Genomic DNA, 20,526 nt, shown 5'->3' on the forward strand with positions numbered 1-20,526 from the left:
TCAGTGTGATAACGGTCATTTATTAGAAGATAAACGCAAAAAAGAAGAGCTCAGTGTTTCAGCAGATGGATTAGCTGACTATGCTCAAGAAGTCTGTCAAGACCGCGGTGAAATAAAAGAAAGAAAAGAGTCTGGTAAGGAGCCTAGCAATTCATCTTCTCGTCCAAGCTATGTACAGCCTGTACCTGAACCGAACATTAAACCCGATCTTAAACTCAACACTGGGAATCCTAAACCCAGTACCGAATCAGGCTCTGTACCCAGTAGATTGCCTATATCCAACAATGTACCCGGACTTGAACCCAGTGATCCTAAACGCACCGCTGAATCCGACTCTTCGCCCAGTGGAGCTATTCAACTCTGCACTAAATCCGATTCTGTGCCGTCTGCATCAAGCGGAGTGCTCAAATCCTGCCCTGACTCCGATCATACCCGGTTTGTACAGAGTGAACATCCTAAACCAAGTGGAGATGTCAGATCCGCAACAACACTCGATCCTGTCCATCGTGTTCCGACTAGAGAGTCTAAACCCAGCGATGAATCTGTGTCGATACACTCCAAACTGAATCAAGCTCCCAAATCTGTCACAGCGTCTGCTCCTGTAGATCAGAAATCAGCGTCCGGTTCTACACATGGTAAAATTAGTGGAGATTCGAAACCAAGCAAGGAATCAAAGCCAGTACTTTCACAGGGAAGAAAATCCCAACTTCAACAGGGAGTCGATTCCACACTGACCACTGAATCATTTAGCGTCGATCCTAAACCGAGTAATGAATCTGGTCCTGTACAACCTGCGTGTAGTGGAGATACTAAACCTGTCAGTAAATCTGTGGATGTAAAAGCTGCATTTGTCAAAGATCTCAAACCCAGCAATGTGTCTACATCAGCAAAACATACAGTCAGCAAAGATCTCAAACCCAGCACGCAGTCTGATTCTGTAACACCTACTGCATCTTCTCTGAAGCCTAAAGATGGGATCCAGGATGATGACCCTGGACTCATCTGGTCTGACACAGAGGAGGAGTTTGATTTCAAGCAGAGAGATAATGGTGAGTGGGTAAAAAAATCAACAGCTTGAAAACTCAATATGCATTTAGACAGTAATAATTCACTTACATCAGTTAAGTCTTTCAGCATCATAAACACTGGGCAGCACTCAGGTCAATCAGCTCCAATTAAATTAATTAAGGTCACATTATTCTGTACATTTTGATCTTGCAGAATTTTTTGCAATCCCAGGTCTGTATGACTACACATCAGCCTGACTGAATTGCTAAGCTATAGTTTTAAAACAATAAATAAGAGACACATTGACCTGATAATGATTATTATAAAGGTACATGATGGTCAGCTTAATGGAATACTGAGGCACTCGTAGTATGGTATACCGTGGCACATTTTAAGAAGATTTAAAAGCTTAAACCTCTTCGGAAATGACATTTTAAAAAGTGGATCCTTTTATTATTTAAAATAAGGTAGATTGCGTACATTAAAATAAAGTTAACATTGCACGATGGCTCGGTGGGTAGCACTGTCGCCTCACAGCAAGAAGGTCCTGGGTTTGATCTCCAGGTGGGGCAGTCTGAGTCCTCTCTGTGTGGAGTTGGCATGTTCTCCCTGTGTCCGTGTGGGTTTCCTCTGGGAGCTACGTTTCCTCCCACAGTCCAAAGACATGCAAGTGAGGTGAATTGGAGACACTAAATTGTCCATGACTGTGTTTGAGATTAAACTTGTGAACTGATGAATCTTGTGTAATGAGTAACTACCGTTCCTGTCATGAATGTAACCAAAGTGTAAAACATGACATTAAAATCCTAATAAATAAATACAAATCAGAAGAATTAGTGGAATAAAGTGTTTAGGTGTTTAAGTTTAAGCAACAGTGCAATGTGGGATGTTTGGGGTGGGCTGATAATAAAACAGTAAAACTATTACAGAGAGGATTCACTATGCAAGATATTACACCAGGATCCCTGACTGCACAATCAACAAGTCATATAAAACAGATGTTATTTTCCTGCACTTTACTGGATTTCTCCCAGTTTCTCTCCTATCCGGCTTAGTCCCGCCCATATGAACAACAGGCCAATCGTTGTTTCATTTTCATTTTCATTTATTGAAATATTGAATATTGAAATGTTGTTCATGTGGCCGCTCAGCCTCAGCTGGCAAGGCAGAGCTGAGATTCGATACGATGTATTCAAGATCCCAGCTCTGGTTCCAGCGTGTGTTTTTACCGCTGTGCCACCTGAGTGGCTTATTATTATATTTAGTATATTTATTATTTTCCCCTTTTAATTACAATTTCCTAAGTACAATCACATACCAGTTTTGTAACAGCTGTTTGTATCACTGCTTTCTAAATATCCATATCAGTGCTTAAAAAAACCACATTGGTTGACCACTATATAAAATATTAGCTAGTAGCTGCTTGATTATGGCACTGTCTCAATTTTTGTTGTGGTGTGTTGTAATTTAAAACGCTGTTCTTTATAGGTCAGTTCAGATAAGCAGTTCTGCTTTTGGTTAAGTTTTGCTTGCAAGGGGGTAAATGGTGCTGAATGTGGTGTTACACTACATTTCTTTGTAATATAGCTTTGTTGTGGCAGTTGTGTCAAATTAAAATCAATCTAATAGAATGTTTAAAATTCACATCAAAAACTATTTTATGCATTTCTCCCTTTTTCTCCCCATTTTTAGCGCATCCAATTTTTACTATATTGTGGTACACGTCCTCTCTACTGGTGCTAACCCCCGCCCCTGATTGAGGAGAGCGAAGTGAAACACACCCCCTCCGACACGTGAGCAGTACCTGACTGCATCTTTTCACCTGCACGAGGCGACTTCTCATGCCAGTGAGCCTTGTGCATGGAGAGCCACACCCTGATTATTGCATCAGTTATGAGGTCCATATCCTGCTTCCTACCTGGATGAACAACAGCCAAACGTTGTTCATATAGCTGCCCAGCCCAGCCGAATGGCAGAGCTGAGATTCGATACGATGTATTCAAAATCCCAGCTCTGGTGTGCTAGTGTATTTTACCGCTGTGCCACCTGAGCGGCCTTTAAATACTATTTTTGTTTAGTACTATTGCCTTTTTGGTGCAGCTGTAATTCTTATCTGCCCAAATAATTTTCCAATATTAAGCATTTTAGGCATCTGTCTGGTATTTTGACATGTTTTAGCAGTTAATGTGTTAAATCCTAATGAAAAACAAAAATAACACTTTACTCTTAATCTTATTATTGCCTAGGTCCTGAACCCTTTCAAAGAAAGCTGAGGGACAAAGACATCAGCTTTACCATAGGACCAAAAAAGACACAAGAACAGGAGGAAGAATTGACAGATTTGAGTGTGGAAATGGAGTGTGATGGTGAATCTCACGAAGTGGAAGAGGTGAAGGATGGGAAAACTTTAGGAGAGGAAGATGGTGAGCCTGTAAAAGAAGTGGAAATGAAAGATGCTGGAGGAGGAGAGGATGAGGATTGTCGTCAGACTCATGCTGTGAAGAAGCCAAAGAAAAGTTGCCTGAAATGCCATGACTGTGGCAAGACCTTCCCTCGGCGGGAGGCATATGACCTTCATCGCCACTTCCACATGCATCAGGAGGAGCAAGCCTCTCTTACCTGCAAAGAATGCGGCCTGACATTTCAGCATCGCAGCAGCCTCATCAAGCATCGCAGTGAACACAAACGAAATGGCATGCCAGAACCATCATCGGTCTCTCCTAGACGCTCTCATCAAAGAGAACTCAGGGAGGAAAAGGGCTACGCATGTGACAGTTGCGGTGAACTATTTGCTTCACTGATCCGATATAAGCTTCACGCTTGCCAGGTGAGCTTGGAGAAGCCTTACCGCTGCCCGCTGTGCCGCAAAGAGTTCCAGTACAGAGTGTCCATCAATGCCCACATGCAGAGCCATTCATTAGACAGTCCTTATAGATGCCTCGAGTGCAACAAGGGTTTTCAATGTGCCGTGACCTTGCACATCCATCAGCGCTCCCATGCTGCCTTAAAACCTTATGAATGCCCCGACTGTGGTATGGTCTTCAGACACCGCTCACTTATGGACGACCATCGCCGGAAGCACACCGAAGAAAGGCCGCACCAGTGCACAATATGCTGCAAAAGTTTTAAATACAGCAGCCTTTTGCAACAGCACCAGTACCTTCATACTGGCCAGAAGCCATACCGATGTGCAGAATGCGGGAAAAGGTTTGCGCTTGCGCAGAACATGCGTGCACATTGTCGGCAACATAAAAAACGTCCAAGCTCCATATTTGGTAGGAAGAGTAACGATATGCCCAATGGTGCAGATTTTAAAACGATTGGTAAAGAGAACACAAGCAATGACTTGGAGCAGAAGCGTAACTGCCCACTTTGTCCTCAACTGTTTTACAGAGCTGCAGACCTTAGAGCACACATGTTATCACATGAGGCAGAATATGAAAACCAACAAAATCTTGGCAAAACAAGTGCCAATGTCTACACCTGCTCAATTTGCCAACTCCAATTTCCAGACGAATCAGCCTTACAGTCTCATGAATTGACTCATCAAGTTCAGACTCCGCCTCAGAAAAGAGAAGCTCTCAGTGTAGCAAGTGCAACTAGTGGTAATAATTCAGCAGAGGGGGATTGGGTAGACCAGTCAGAAAAGAAACCTTTAAAATGCAAAGACTGTGGAAAAAGCTTTCATTACCGATCCGTTTTAGAGCTTCACATGCGTATCCACAACAGGGGTTACCAGTGCCATGTTTGTAAAAAGTCATTCAGATTCAGCAGCTACTTGCAGCAGCACTTAATTATCCATTCCGGCAAAAAGCCATACAAGTGCCCAGACTGTGGAAAGGACTTTGCGTTTCTTCAGAACATGAAGACTCACCAGAGACTGCATCAGCAAAAACCTTTTCGGTGCACACAGTGCCGTAAGGGTTACAGTGATGAGAGTCAATTGCAGCGTCACATGCTTTGCCACTCTGGAGAAAAGCCTTACAAATGCAACCTCTGCAACAAGAGTTTTGGGCTAGCATACTTGCTTCGTGACCACCTGAACACTCACACTGGGGAAAGACCTCACCGTTGCCAAGAGTGTCATAAGTCATTCCCTTGGCTTAGCAGCCTGCTTGTTCACCAAAAAATCCATGCAAGAAAGCGTCAAGCAAGTCAGTCATACTCTTCATTCATTGGTTCTCAAAGAGGGAGGCCTAGTGGCCTTGGAAGAGGCAAGAAAAGTTGGCCCAGGATGGGGGAAAGTGTGGAAGATTCAACGGCCTTGCAACAGACCCCTTTTTCTAGTCAGATTTTGCAGGGAACGGGGCCAAAACCGATGGAGCAGGAGTCTTCTGCTTTCGATCCAGAACAAGCTCAGAGCATGCCTCTTAAGTTGCAGCAGCAATGGCAAATTCAAATAGCATCTCAGTTACAGCAACAATCTAAGTGGCTATCTGAAGGACAAACAAACAAGCAGCCTTGGCAGGCAGGGACACATCTTAAACTTATCTTGCCAAAACCAGATGGTCTTTCAAAGCTTCCATCTCACCAGCAAAGTCCTGGCTGGGCTGATGTATCACAGTCAGCTCAAGCTGGTACAGCTCCCAAGAAGCTTTCACAAGATAATGGTGACACAGGTTTAACTAGTCAGTTTTCCCCAACCAGCCCATCAAAAGCAAAGAGTGACCAGGTGCAAGAAAGGCAACAACAGCCTCTTTCCAGGTTAAGTTCAACTTCAAAGTCACCAAGCAAAGCAGAGGGGCATGAGGATGATGCTGAGTCAGACAAACCCAATAACAATACAGATAAACAGCCTCAAGAGCAGCAGTCAACTGGTCTGGCCAGTTCATCCATAAGAATGAGGGAAGAGCCTGATAGTGCTTCTCTTAATCGTAACAATAAGCCTTTGAGTGTTGTAATGCCTTTAGACATGTCCAAATCTTCAAACATTCAAGACAAACCAATAAATGAAAAGGGGGGACAACAGCCCCCACGTCAGATTATGCATCCTGCTTCACAACAGCCATTGCAGCTGGTCCTCCAACCATCACAGCAAATACAGCTTCTTCAGCAGGCAGTGCAGCAAATGCAGCCGGAGCAACTAAATCAGATGACTACTTTACAGCTTCTCCAACAGCAGTTTCATCAGGCTCAGTCAAACCAGCTGGGATCAGTCAGTGTTCAATTTGGAGCTACTTCTTTCACTCACAGCAATGGAGGTACAGTGTTTGGTTTCCAACCCACTCAGGTTGTTTCCCAATCACTTTTAAATGGACCAGTTCAGCCGGGGGCACAGCAGCAAGCACCTCTAGTTTCAGGCTCCCAGATCCTTTTAAATCAGGCATCTCCTTTTATTTCCTCACCACTTTCTCTAGCATCTCCACTTGCCTTGTCTGCTACTCACCCCATTCATTCTATAGCTGGGCAACTACCAGGCGCAGCGCCTCAGAGTGTGTTTTTCACTCCGTGCGGCATAATGAATGAGAGACCAGTTGGACCGCAAACACTGTCCTCAACTCATGTAGGACACCGTTTCCGTTGCATGGTCTGTGGATGCACTTTACCTGGAGATCTAGAGTTACAAATGCACTACATGAAACATGCACAGGGAGAGATCTGAGCTTAGATTTAAAGTAAACCAAAACTCTTGTTATGTCGGTATTTCTCTGTTTCTTTAATGTTTCTGATTGTTAATGCATTTCTCTTGTAGACCAAATTCTTGTTGATGCATTTCCTTACTTCCCAGTTGCCCTGTGTAATCTGAGTGCTTGAGGTGTGGTACTGAAGTGACCACAAGTAACTTAAAATATATTTGCAACTTCTTTAACTGCTTGATTGTTTTGACTGAAATGAAATTGGTATCCGTTTTCACGTGTTAGACTTCACTTGACAAACATTGTAATCCTGTTAATATATTGTTCAGGTTTTATGTGTTTTGTAATACTTCAAAATATGCTAAACGTTTTTCCCTTTTAATGCTTATATTACTCCACTGAAACATTCCTATCCTGTTATGGTACATTATAAGACAATGGGCTATGTAGTCATTTATAACGTTCTTATAAGCTTCTCTCTAATTTACTCTGCTGTACAGAATTTCATGTCAAATTTATGAAACACTGATTTGCATTTATTGTTAATAAAGATTGTTAGGGGCCTGTCCTTGTATTTTAAAACATCAAACACTGCATATGAGAAAAACATTATTAATAGGACCTTGATGTAAGATAATTCAGAATGATCTGCCCAACTTCCACCTGTTTCTTGTAGATTTAAAATGAATAAACTTTTATTGTAATTGACGATTGTCTGTCTGCTATTGTCGTAGAAATATTTTGCTCAAAAAGTACCCTAAAAGCTGGTTTTAGGCCACTATGGGAAAAAACACTAAGCACATGAGGCAGTAGTATAGCATAGATTCTCACGTCACTTTTAGCTTAAGGTACGTAAAAATAACTAGAGCTTGTTTAGCATTTAACACACATTTAAAGAAACCTGTTAGCTGACACCTGACAGTTTTTTGTCTAACAAAAAATAAAAAAATATTAATGAATAATACAAACCAGTACTGTATATCAGACTATATGCCATGACAACTTTAGGGTCAACATTAGCTACTTTTTAATGGTTAGCAATAATCAAATATTCTTATAAATTGTGTTAAACAATTGTGTGTTTTTGCATTTGCAGTTTTAGCACCACTCGTAATTCAGCTATTTGCTATTAAAACTGACAGCATTAGTCAAACAATTAGTCTAATTGTTGGTGATTGATTTAACAGTTAACCAATAAAATATCCCTTAGCTAAAAATAATCATTGCTATTTTATATATATTTTTGTTTATGTATTTTCTCCCCTTTTTCTACCTTTTAGTGCATCCAATTGCCCGATTGCGTCATGCTTCCTCTCCACCAATCCCCGCTATGATTGAGGAGAACGAAGCTAACCCACGCCCCCTCCGACACGTGGGCAGCATGCCGTATGCATTTTATCACCTGCACTTTGACGAGTGCAGTGCAGCTCAGCGTTGTGTACGGCGAGGACACATTCTGAGAGCACTCTTTTCTCATCTCTGCATGTGCCATCAATCAGCCACCAGTCATGGGAGAGAGACCCCATCCGGCTTAGTCCCGCCCAAATCTGAACAACAGGCCAATCGTTGTTCATGTGGCCGCTCAGCCTTAGACGGTAGGCAGAGCTGAGATTCGATACGATGTGTTCAAGATCCCAGCTCTGATTCCAGCGTGTGTTTTTGTGAGTGGCATCATTGCCATTTTATTAAGAGGATTCTAAAATTTTAAAATGTTTTAATTGTATTGCTTAGAACATTAAATTCAATATTTACAACTTTTAATTCTTAAATAAATAAGTCAGCAAACTGTAGCTATTAAACCTCTGCTCTCTGACTAACAGACCATACAAGCAGCACCACTAGAACTATGCAACTTCTTGCACATGGTCCTGACATTAACCTCATTCAAACTATTTGGAATAAACTGAACTTTTTTGTCTGTTTGTTCAACATGAGTGCTTGATTTTACAGATCCTTTTTGACTCAATGACTCAAATATAAAGCAAAAAACTTTAAAGATTATGTTGAATTGTAAATCCCCTAGAGGAAGCTTTGTAATTTTGAGGAAACTAAATTAAACCACATTTTTTTGTTTTTGCAGAAACTTCAATGCTGTAATGGCCATTAACTTTGCAAAGTACTGGTAAAATTTGTGTTGTCTATTTTTTTTATATTAGATTTAATAAACATATTAGGTTTATGCTTCAACATTTACTGGAAGCATTATTACAAAATAAGTAGTTTAATATTTGTTTTGCTTTACTGTGAATGGAATGACTATTTTTCATACTACAGTGGTACCTTGAAACTCAACGTCAATTGGTTCTGGGACTGGCGCTGAGTTTCAAGGTATTTTTTCCATAAGGATGTATGGGAAATCTGTTAGTGTTCCATGGTCCCATGGACTTGCATATATTTTAGACTAATGTAAAATAATGGGGTTGTTTTTGACACTTATACACTGAAAATGACACAAATATAATATAAAAACACTGAAATAAAAAGCTGATTCTTACAATTTCTCAGAACCGCGAGCTGTAACTCAAGTTTAAAATGGAAACAGTGGGGGAAATCCAGCTAAACACAGATACATGTGGACGCTTTCAGAGTGAATTTGATGGTTATTTCACACAAATGCAGATTTGTGTCATATGCACACTTTGATTACGTGTTACCGCACCGCTCAAGCCGAGCGCTGAACAAAGCAAATGTTCATTGTTAGTTTGAAATTAAATAAATATTTTTTTTTAAAACAAACTGAACATGTTGAGTTTAAGGGAAACGTTGAGCTTAAGGGTACAAATTTCTCGATGAAGGGCTTTGAGTTTAGGGGATGTTAAGTTGCAAGGTACCACTGTATTCTGTTTATTGTTTAGCTAGCTTTTTATGAGTGAGACTGCAGACATCCCAAGTCTCCTGAAAGTTCCGGGAGTCTTCCGCATATACATAGCGGCTCCCTGATGCCCGCAAGTCAGATAAAATCTCCCGGAATCTAGAACAAGCGGCCAAGAGCGCACACACACACACACACGCAAGCGACAGACTTTTTTTCCCGATCGCGTGTTAAATCCGTTATCTGATATACAATCTAGTGCACTGTGTAGGGAACATAAATCAATTGTCTAATATACTGTCTAGTGCAATAAGTAGGGAACATAAATCCGTTATCTGATATACAATTTAGTGCACTATGTAGGGAACATAATTAATTATGTAATACACTATCTAGTGCACTATGTAAGGAACACAAATCATCATCTAGTTATACTTTCTAGTGCACTATGTAGTGAACATGAATGCGTTATCTAATACACTATCTAGTGCACTATGTTGGGAACATAAATCCGTGATCTGATATACAATCTAGTGCACTGTGTAGGGAACATAAACCAATTGTCTAATTCACTATCTAGTGCACTACGTAGGGAACATAAATTCATATCTAAAATACTATCTAGTGCACTACTTAGGGAACATAAATTCATATTTAAAATACTATCTAGTGCACTATGTAGGGAACCTAAATCCGTTAACTAATACGCTACCTAAAGCATTATGTGAGAAACATAAGTCTATTATCTAGTACACTATCTAGTGCACTAAGTATGGAACATAATTTTTTTTCTAATATACAATCTAGTGCACTATGTAGGGAACATAAAGCTATTATCTTTCACACTACCTAGTGCACTATGTAGTACACATTAATGTGTTTGTGAAGCGAACAGTTAGCTCAGTTAGCAGCTCCTAAAAGTTCTGTTATCACCCATATCCTTTGGTGTGTGCTTTTTTTTTTTTTGGGCTTGGGGGGTCGGGGTCGAGGTCCGGGTCCGGGTCCGGGGGTACCTCCCTGAAATGAGTTTTTGCAACTTGGGATGGCTGAGACTGTAGCTTAACATCGTGTTCTACCGCATTCATTTTCAGCCTCTAGTCTCAATGTTAGCTCCGTGGCTAACCGCTAACCAAAGCTAGCGTCAGAGGCGGAGCCAGTCCAACTACGGGTGGAATAAGAACAACCCGTTGGCTGAAGTTCTTGGCCCACCGCTTCTCATTCCGTCTGTGATAATAGTTCTTTCCCGCGAAATGTGCTCTGCGCTTCCGTGAGGTAGAGAAAGGCCTGAAAAACATGGCTGCTGTTTACTCCTTTCAGGAGGGCAGCGTGCAAATATGCGTTGAAAATCTTTCACCGGAACACTGCACTGATCCGGTACCCGAGTGTAGAGCAGAATCAAACAGCGGGGATAAGGTATTAACTAAAGAGAATGGTGATGAGGGAGAGGGTTCGAGCAGCAGTGCTTGTGCACCAGAGGCCCGGGAGCATGCGCAGGCGGCTGCAGTATGCTCTTTATTATCACCGATTCAAATCAAAGAAGAGCCGATTGAGGAGAATGAATATGTGACTGTGCATGTGGATAAAGGCGAGGAGGAGGATTCAGGAGAGACCGACAGGAGCTCGGATGTAAGCGGCAGAGATGACAGCACTGATGGTAAGTTTAAGGCTAGAATGGTTTGTTTAGATGGTTACCTATAGCTGTAATGTTGTTAGCAACACCTTGCTAACACTGGTACACTTCTAGCGTTCTGCATTTAAACGCACACATACATTTATACATTTAGAAAACTCATAATGAGCGGTTGTAAATAAAAAGGACAGTAGTAAACGACTGGTATGTAGCCCAGTGTGATCACATGATTCGCATAGCATTGTGGTATATGTAGTAAACTATACTGCACCAGCATACACCGATCAGCCATAACATTAAAACCACCTCCTTGTTTCTACACTCACTGTCCATTGTATCAGCTCCACAGCATATAGAAGCACTTTGTTGTTCTACAATTACTGTCTGTAGTCCATCTGTTTCTCTGCATGCTTTGTTAGCCCCCTTTCATGCTGTTCTTCAATGGTCAGGGCCACCACAGAGCAGGTATTATTTAGGTGGTGGATCATTCTCAGCACTGCAGTGACACTGACATGGTGGTGGTGTGTTAGTGTGTGTTGTGCTGGTATGAGTGGATCAGACACAGCAGCGCTGCTGGAGGTTTTAAACACCTCACTGTCACTGCTGGACTGAGAATAGTCCACCAACCAAAAATATCCAGCCACCCGTGCCCCGTGGGCAGCGTCCTGTGACCACTGATGAAGATCTCAAAGATGACCAACTCAAACAGCAGCAATAGATGAGCGATCGTCTCTGACTTTACATCTACAAGGTGGACCAACTAGCAAGGAGTGTCTAATAGAGTGGACAGTGAGTGGACATGGTATTTAAAAACTCCAGCAGCGCTGCTGTGTCTGATCCACTCATACCAGCACAACACACACTAACACACCACCACCATGTCAGTGTCACTGCATTGCTGAGAATGATCCAACATCTAAATAATAATTGCTCTGTGGTGGTCCTGTGGGGGTCCTGACCGTTGAAGGACAGGGTGAAAGCAGGATAAAAAAGTATGTAAAGAAACAGATGGACTACAGTCAGTAATTGTAGAACTATAAAGTGCTTCTATGTGGTAAGTGCGGCTGAAGAAATGGACATTGAGTGTAGAAACAAGGAGGTTCTCGGACACTCGTTCTAATCAACAAGTCTAGGTGTTTTGATCACACCTGTTGCTAACAGGTACAGTGTATCACAAAAGTGAGTACACCCCTCACATTTCTGCAAATATTTTATTATATCTTTTCATGGGACAACACTATAGACATGAAACTTGGATATAACTTAGAGTAGTCAGTGTACAACTTGTATAGCAGTGTAGATTTACTGTCTTCTGAAAATAACTCAACACACAGCCATTAATGTCTAAATGGCTGGCAACATAAGTGAGTACACCCCACAGTGAACATGTCCAAATTGTGCCCAAAGTGTCAATATTTTGTGTGACCACCATTATTATCCAGCACTGCCTTAACCCTCCTGGGCATGGAATTCACCAGAGCTGCACAGGTTGCTACTGGAATCCTCTTCCACTCCTCCATGATGACATCACGGAGCTGGTGGATGTTAGACACCTTGAACTCCTCCACCTTCCACTTGAGGATGCGCCACAGGTGCTCAATTGGGTTTAGTCCATCACCTTTACCTTCAGCTTCCTCAGCAAGGCAGTTGTCATCTTGGAGGTTGTGTTTGGGGTCGTTATCCTGTTGGAAAACTGCCATGAGGCCCAGTTTTCGAAGGGAAGGGGATCATGCTCTGTTTCAGAATGTCACAGTACATGTTGGAATTCATGTTTCCCTCAATGAACTTCAGCTCCCCAGTGCCGGCAACACTCATGCAGCCCAAGACCATGATGCTACCACCACCATGCTTGACTGTAGGCAAGATACAGTTGTCTTGGTACTTCTCACTAGGGTGCCGCCACACATGCTGGACACCATCTGAGCCAAACAAGTTTATCTTGGTCTCGTCAGACCACAGAGCATTCCAGTAATCCATGTTCTTGGACTGCTTGTCTTCAGCAAACTGTTTGCGGGCTTTCTTGTGCGTCAGCTTCCTTCTGGGATGACGACCATGCAGACCGAGTTGATGCAGTGTGCGGCGTATGGTCTGAGCACTGACAGGCTGACCTCCCACGTCTTCAACCTCTGCAGCAATGCTGGCAGCACTCGTGTCTATTTTTTAAAGCCAACCTCTGGATATGACGCCGAACACGTGGACTCAACTTCTTTGGTCGACCCTGGCGAAGCCTGTTCCGAGTGGAACCTGTCCTGGAAAACCGCTGTATGACCTTGGCCACCATGCTGTAGCTCAGTTTCAGGGTGTTAGCAATCTTCTTATAGCCCAGGCCATCTTTGTGGAGAGCAACAATTCTATTTCTCACATCCTCAGAGAGTTCTTTGCCATGAGGTGCCATGTTGAATATCCAGTGGCCAGTATGAGAGAATTGTACCCAAAACACCAAATTTAACAGCCCTGCTCCCCATTTACACCTGGGACCTTGACACATGACACCAGGGAGGGACAACGACACATTTGGGCACAATTTGGACATGTTCACTGTGGGGTGTACTCACTTATGTTGCCAGCTATTTAGACATTAATGGCTGTGTGTTGAGTTATTTTCAGAAGACAGTAAATCTACACTGCTATACAAGCTGTACACTGACTACTCTAAGTTATATCCAAGTTTCATGTCTATGGTGTTGTCCCATGCAAAGATATAATGAAATATTTGCAGAAATGTGAGGGGTGTACTCACTTTTGTGATACACTGTATATAAAATTTAAATCTCAATACAATCCCATGCTTTTAACTTTATGGCAACAGTTTAGGGCGGTACGGTGGCTTGGTGGGTAGCACTGTCGCCTCACAGAAAGAAGGTCCTGGGTTCGATCCCCAGGTGGGTGGTCCGGGTCCTTTCTGTGTGGAGTTTGCATGTTCTCCCCATGTCTGCGTGGGTTTCCTCCGGGGGCTTCGTTTTTCTCCCACAGTCCAAAGACATCCAAGTGAGGTGAATTGAAAATACAAAATTGTCCATTGCTGTGTTTGACATTAAAGACGTGAACTGATGGATCTTGTGTATTGAATAACTACTGTTTCTGTCATGAATGTAACCAAAGTGTGTAAAACATGATGTTAAAATCCTAATAAATTATGCCAACAGTTTGGTCCTCTTCTGTTCAAGCATGACTGCTTCTGTGCACAGAGCAAGGTCCAGTAACCTTGCAGTCACACCAGCAGAGACGCAACAAAGCTACCAACTGTCATTCATTTTTAGTTAGATTTGGCAATATCTGGCGACAGGAGGCAGCGCAAATGTTGGTGATGCAAAAAGGCCGTAGTCAACAACACAAGAAAGCTTTATATGTGCCACCGTAAAATGGTAGTCATTTTTTCACTACCCATGTAAATGCGCCTTTACTGAACGGAATACAATTTTCCGAGATCAAGCATTGCCACGATTAAGAAGCATAAGGTAACAATAAAGAAGTAAAGCTAAAGTGAAGGTTTTATTGTAATTAACTGTTTTTCAATTGTATTTTTTATATATTTTTTAAAACTATTATATTTGTGTTATTTTTAGTGTATAAGTGTCAAAAACAACCCCAATATTTTACATAGCCTAAAATATATGCAGTTCCACGGGACCATGGAACACATTAACAGGTTTCCCATACATCCTTATGGGAACAAATAACTTGAAACTCAACCCAGTCCCAGAACCAATTGTATACACGTTAGCAATGAGTGTGGCTAAAACAACTTAACTTTTATGCTATATACAGTGTATCACAAAAGTGAGTACACCCCTGACATTTCTGCAGATATTTAAGTATATCTTTTTATGGGACAACACTGACAAAATGACACTCTGACACAATGAAAAGTAGTCTGTGTGCAGCTTATATAACAGTGTAAATTTATTCTTCCCTCAAAATAACTCAATATACAGCCATTAATGTCTAAACCACCGGCAACAAAAGTGAGTACACCCCTTAGTGAAAGTTCCTGAAGTGTCAATATTTTGTGTGGCCACCATTATTTCCCAGAACTGCCTTAACTCTCCTGGGCATGGAGTTTACCAGAGCTTCACAGGTTGCCACTGGAATGCTTTTCCACTCCTCCATGACGACATCACGGAGCTGGCGGATATTCAAGACTTTGCGCTCCTCCACCTTCCGCTTGAGGATGCCCCAAAGATGTTCTATTGGGTTTAGGTCTGGAGACATGCTTGGCCAGTCCATGACCTTTACCCTCAGCCTCTTCAATAAAGCAGTGGTCGTCTTAGAGGTGTGTTTGGGGTCATTATCATGCTGGAACACTGCCCTGCGACCCAGTTTCCGGAGGGAGGGGATCATGCTCTGCTTCAGTATTTCACAGTACATATTGGAGTTCATGTGTCCCTCAATGAAATGTAACTCCCCAACACCTGCTGCACTCATGCAGCCCCAGACCATGGCATTCCCACCACCATGCTTGATTGTAGGCATGACACACTTATCTTTGTACTCCTCACCTGATTGCCGCCACACATGCTTGAGAACATCTGAACCAAACAAATTAATCTTGGTCTCATCAGACCATAGGACATGGTTCCAGTAATCCATGTCCTTTGTTGACATGTCTTCAGCAAACTGTTTGCGGGCTTCCTTGTGTAGAGACTTCAGAAGAGGCTTCCTTCTGGGGTGACAGCCATGCAGACTAATTTGATGTAGTGTGCGGCGTATGGTCTGAGCACTGACAGGCTGACCCCCCACCTTTTCAATCTCTGCAGCAATGCTGACAGCACTCCTGCGCCTATCTTTCAAAGACAGCAGTTGGATGTGACGCTGAGCACGTGCACTCAGCTTCTTTGGACGACCAACGCGAGGTCTGTTCTGAGTGGAACCTGCTCTTTTAAAACGCTGGATGATCTTGGCCACTGTGCTGCAGCTCAGTTTCAGGGTGTTGGCAATCTTCTTGTAGCCTTGGCCATCTTCATGTAGCGCAACAATTTGTCTTTTAAGATCCTCAGAGAGTTCTTTGCCATGAGGTGCCATGTTGGAACTTTCAGTGACCAGTATGAGAGAGTGTGAGAGCTGTACTACTAAATTGAACACACCTGCTCCCTATGCACACCTGAGACCTAGTAACACTAACAAATCACATGACATTTTGGAGGGAAAATGACAAGCAGTGCTCAATTTGGACATTTAGGGGTGTAGTCTCTTAGGGGTGTACTCACTTTTGTTGCCGGTGGTTTAGACATTAATGGCTGTATATTGAGTTATTTTAAGGGAAGAATAAATTTACACTGTTATATAAGCTGCACACAGACTACTTTTCATTGTGTCAAAGTGTCATTTTGTCAGTGTTGTCCCATGAAAAGATATACTGAAATATCTGCAGAAATGTGAGGGGTGTACTCACTTTTGTGATACACTGTAGGTATTTAAATAAAGCAGTTTCTGTTTGAATGTTTTATTATGGTTTTGGATTCATTCTTTTATTTATTTATTAATTTATCTTTTGCAGGAAGCATCATAACCTCCTATTATTCTTCTTTCTATTTGCAGATGAGAGGCCATTTCCTCATGAAGAAAGCAAAAAGGCCATTAAGAATAAAAAGTGTTATGTGGATCATCGTCAGAAAAACACTCATGATGGCCCCATTGTCTGTCTGGACACAGATTCGCAGTGGGATAATCTGCTCGTCTCTACAGATGGAGATCGCAAAATGTTTTGCTGTGCAATATGTGGTCGTGAATTTTCCAGCTCGAGAGGGTTTTCTAACCACCAGCTTAAGCATCGCAATGAAGGCAATAATCAGAAGCGGGTTGTAGATTCTGGTGAGAGCCCTGCAAAGCAGAAGATTTTTGAGTGCAGTGACTGTGGTAAGACATATGGATGGATTGGCCATTTGCTTAACCATCAGCGTTCACACAAGCAAGCTTCAAAGTCTGTTTTTCATGATCTGGCCGATTTAAAGAAAAAGTCTTTTCAGTGCCCCACCTGTGGTCGATGTTACTCTCGTGCCTCCGCGCTCGATGCCCATCGGCATTGCCATGAGGTAAAGCTTGTTAAGTCAAAAAACAGTAAAGCTGACAAACCTTCCACAGTTGATGTTACCGTTAAAATTGAAGACACAGCTGTCCCACTTTCTGAACAAGCAGAGGAGCCCCAGAAAAAGCCATTTGAGTGCATGTGTGGCAAATTTTTCCGTACCATGGGTGGCGTTGCTTCACACCAAAGATTCTGTTCAGCCAACCCGGCCAACATGCAACCCAAGCCTTTGTTCGATTGCACAGAATGTGGGAAGAGATTTGACAGCGCTCATGCTCTAGCATGTCATGACCGATGGCATAAAAGGAATGGAAAGGAGTTTAAATGTAAGCATTGTGGGAAATGTTTCACCTCCCAAACATCATGCAGTAAGCACCAGAAATCAGCTCACAGTCAAGAGATACCTGCCAAGAGTTTTCTCCACCAAGTCCATCAGCTCCAAAAGAAGTCCTTTGAATGTCAGGAATGTGGCTGTCGGTTTTCACGGGCCTCTGCTTTGCAATCACATCGGCTCTGTCATATTGATGTTTTTAAGGAGATTTTGCATGGCGGCTCCAAAGCAGCCTCCACCGGCCAATCAGTCAGGTCAGATCAGTGGGACCAGGACAGTTCTTCCGATAGTAGTGCTTCATCGGATTCTAGAAGCACCGTGAGAAGGTATCGTTCGAGGAAAAAGTTTTCCTGTGATACAGCAGGCACAAAACCTAAATTCGTCATTGAAGCAGCATCTGAGAGGAATCAAAATGCTGAACTTGAATTGGAGTGTGAATCAGACCAAGCAGAAAAAGACTTGAGCCAAGATGCCAGGTCGTCTCAGCCAGCACACTCGGACTTGGATGTAAGAATTGTAGAGATAGACTACAATGGGTTAAAGGAAGGAATGGTGGAAACAGAAATGGACCAGAGTCATCCTCAAAACTCCATAAAACATGTGTGCCCAGTTTGTAAACGCACATTCGCTAAGGAAGTTTCCCTGCGCTGTCACATGCTGTGGCATAAAGGAACATTTGGAAAGAGAACTGGTTTCGGGAGAAAAGTTCGCATTCTGAATCCCAGCAGAAAGGTTACACTGACCTGTAAGATTTGTGGGCATGAAAGCTTTAGCAAGAGCGATTATTATTTCCATCTTGGAAAACATGAAGACCGTAAACCTTACAAGTCCATCACGTATCAGCTTGAAAATCTGCAGAAGAACAGCTTCCAATGTGAAGAATGTGGAATGCAATTCTCTCGTCTCTCTGCTCTGCGTTCTCACCAGCAGCTTCACAATGTGAAAAAACCCTACGAATGCCTGCAGTGTGACAAAAGCTATTCAAACCCCACTACTCTTCAAAACCATCAGAGATTTTGCACAGGCAAGAAATACGGTTCTGGAGAAGATAAAAAGATGGAGCATTTTGATCCAAGTAAAACACTTTTAGGCCCCAAAGTTCATCACTGTAAAAAATGCGGGAAAGGATTCTGGTCTGTAGGAGCCTTTATTCATCATAAACAGTATCACCCACAGTGTGCAGACGCTACTTCAAAGAGTTCTACACAATCTGAAAATGGACCAGTGAAACACAAGTCCAAAGCTCGGAAGAAAGGAATGCCGCGCACACGCAGAGGCCATTACAACATCTCTTCAAGAACGTTGTATAAATGCGAGGTTTGTGATAAATCGTACCGAGTTGTAGCCTGCCTTCTTAAACATCAGCTTAGTCACAAAGCTACAGCTCCCGCAAAGTCCTTCAACAATCAGCTAGAAGATTTAAAAACGAATTCATATAGTTGTCCTCACTGTGGCAAACTTTTTTCTCGTGCAATGGCACTTCAGTTCCATATGAAAAGCCACGGCTATGAAACCGGCCTCGCAAAACAGAAGTCTGCTCGTGGACCTCAGTGCCAGGCCTGTCTAGTTATATTCACTTCTGAGTCGGCATTACAGATTCATCAGAAGCACTGCCCGAAACTAGAGAAGAATACCACAGAACGGCCGCTCATGAGGACTCACGAGGATCATGACGCACCCCAAGGAAATACAGATGTTGAAATGCGGCCGATTAAGTCTGTCTATGATGTTTCGTCTGATTTAAGTGGCAAAAGCTTTTCGGCTGTTGAACCCCTTAATTCCCACCAAGCGACCAACTCCAAAGACGCACAACCTGAAGTGGTAGGTGAACCTGTCACAGAACTCAAAGACAAACCAGGTGACGGTCAGTTTTACTGTCCAGAATGTGGCAGGAAGTTTACCACAAATTCAGCTCTCGGTACACACAGGCGATGGCACAAGGACAAAAAATTGGCCAGATTTCTATTAAAAAGCAGTAGAATTTTTAAGAAGAGCGTAGAAGACAATGGACCTTTTTTATGTAACTTATGCGGAAAGGGATTCTTCTATCTATGTGTTCTCCGCAGACACCAGAAAAATCATCCACCCCTTGAGAACAAGCCTGATGCAGAACCTACAACAAAAACAATCGAAGTTAAGAGTATTTCACCAAAGGATAAATTAATCTGTTCAGCCTGCGACAAGTCTTTCTCTAGCGCTTCACTTCTGGGGTCCCATTTTTCCCTTTATCATTCCGAGCCATCGGAAATTGCTGGCGCTACAGAACAGGAGTCTCCTCTTAGTAGAAGAGTGGCTGATCAGCTTACTGAACCCACAAGTCCAAACACAGTTGAGACCGAAACAGCTGGCAGAGACGAGCCCAATGTAAAGAACGTCCTAAATTCTAATGAACTTCATTTAAACAAATTGGAGATGCACAAGAGAGGCAGAGGAAGGCCACCAGCAAGTGCAAATGGTGGCCTAAAACCCTTTCCTTGCTCGGCATGTGACAAGCGCTATAACTCTCTCGCATCCCTTCAGCACCATAGACGCTCATGCCCTGCAAATAATAAGGCTCAAAAACCACAAACGGTGGAGGAGCTTCCATCCCCTACAAAGTGCATCTTTAAATGTGATCGCTGTGGCAAAGCATTTTCAAGTGAAGAGCAACTTGATGCCCATAAGGAGGCGGCAAAGAATCGTCCGCACTCTTGTTCACTCTGCTGCCGTAGCTACTGGACCGAAGCTCAGCTACGGCAGCATCTCGTTTGGCACGACGAAGTACGGCGGCGTCTCCCGAATGAACTTCGTTACCGCGCAAGCTTGGTGCCGCAAGCGAAAGCACCATTAGCCACAGACAATAAACTAAAATGCCAGCAGTGCGGCAAAATGTGTTTGTCTGCACAGGCGCTTGAGGAGCACCAGACCTTGCATAAAAGTGACAAATCTTACGGTTGCTCTCTTTGTCCGAAGACTTTTGTTGAGATCAAAGATCTCATCGATCACCACCAGAAGTGTTTGGGCGATAAACAGTTAGAAGTCGCTCCTGTGCCTGCTTCTTCTGCAGACACAGAGGATCTGGCTTGTATCGAGTGTGGTGTCTCTTTCAGTCAGGAATCAGACTTGCATCAGCATTACATCGATCATGCACGGGGAGTGTTGTAA

At 42.8% G+C, this 20,526-nt stretch overlaps 2 protein-coding genes across 2 annotated transcripts; both read left to right on the forward strand.

The window, feature by feature from the left end:
• Nucleotides 1-9,104, forward strand: zgc:66448 (uncharacterized protein LOC327401 homolog). The gene is made up of 4 exons (XM_062991644.1): nucleotides 1-1,049; nucleotides 3,255-6,209; nucleotides 7,865-8,046; nucleotides 9,090-9,104. The coding sequence occupies exons 2-4, from the start codon at nucleotides 3,362-3,364 to the stop codon at nucleotides 9,102-9,104; spliced, it is 3,045 nt and encodes a 1,014-aa protein (XP_062847714.1). The 5' UTR covers nucleotides 1-1,049; nucleotides 3,255-3,361.
• A 1,585-nt stretch (nucleotides 9,105-10,689) lies between these two features.
• si:ch211-261d7.6 (zinc finger protein 208) lies at nucleotides 10,690-20,526 on the forward strand. Its single transcript, XM_062992272.1, has 3 exons — nucleotides 10,690-11,054; nucleotides 12,562-12,564; nucleotides 16,572-20,526. Exons 1-3 carry the CDS (start codon nucleotides 10,690-10,692, stop codon nucleotides 20,524-20,526), a joined length of 4,323 nt encoding a protein of 1,440 aa, XP_062848342.1.

The sequence above is a fragment of the Trichomycterus rosablanca genome, chromosome 3 (genome assembly GCF_030014385.1).
Source record: "Trichomycterus rosablanca isolate fTriRos1 chromosome 3, fTriRos1.hap1, whole genome shotgun sequence".
NCBI classification, from domain to species: Eukaryota; Metazoa; Chordata; class Actinopteri; order Siluriformes; family Trichomycteridae; genus Trichomycterus; species Trichomycterus rosablanca.

Excerpts from the sequence above, each read along its gene's own strand:
- si:ch211-261d7.6 (XM_062992272.1), top strand. The coding sequence starts at position 10,690 with ATGGCTGCTGTTTACTCCTTTCAGGAGGGCAGCGTGCAAATATGCGTT.
- zgc:66448 (XM_062991644.1), top strand. The coding sequence starts at position 3,362 with ATGGAGTGTGATGGTGAATCTCACGAAGTGGAAGAGGTGAAGGATGGG. Across the intron at positions 6,210-7,864 it reads TTTCACTCACAGCAATGGAG|TGCATCCAATTGCCCGATTG; the intron begins GTACAGTGTTTG and ends TCTACCTTTTAG.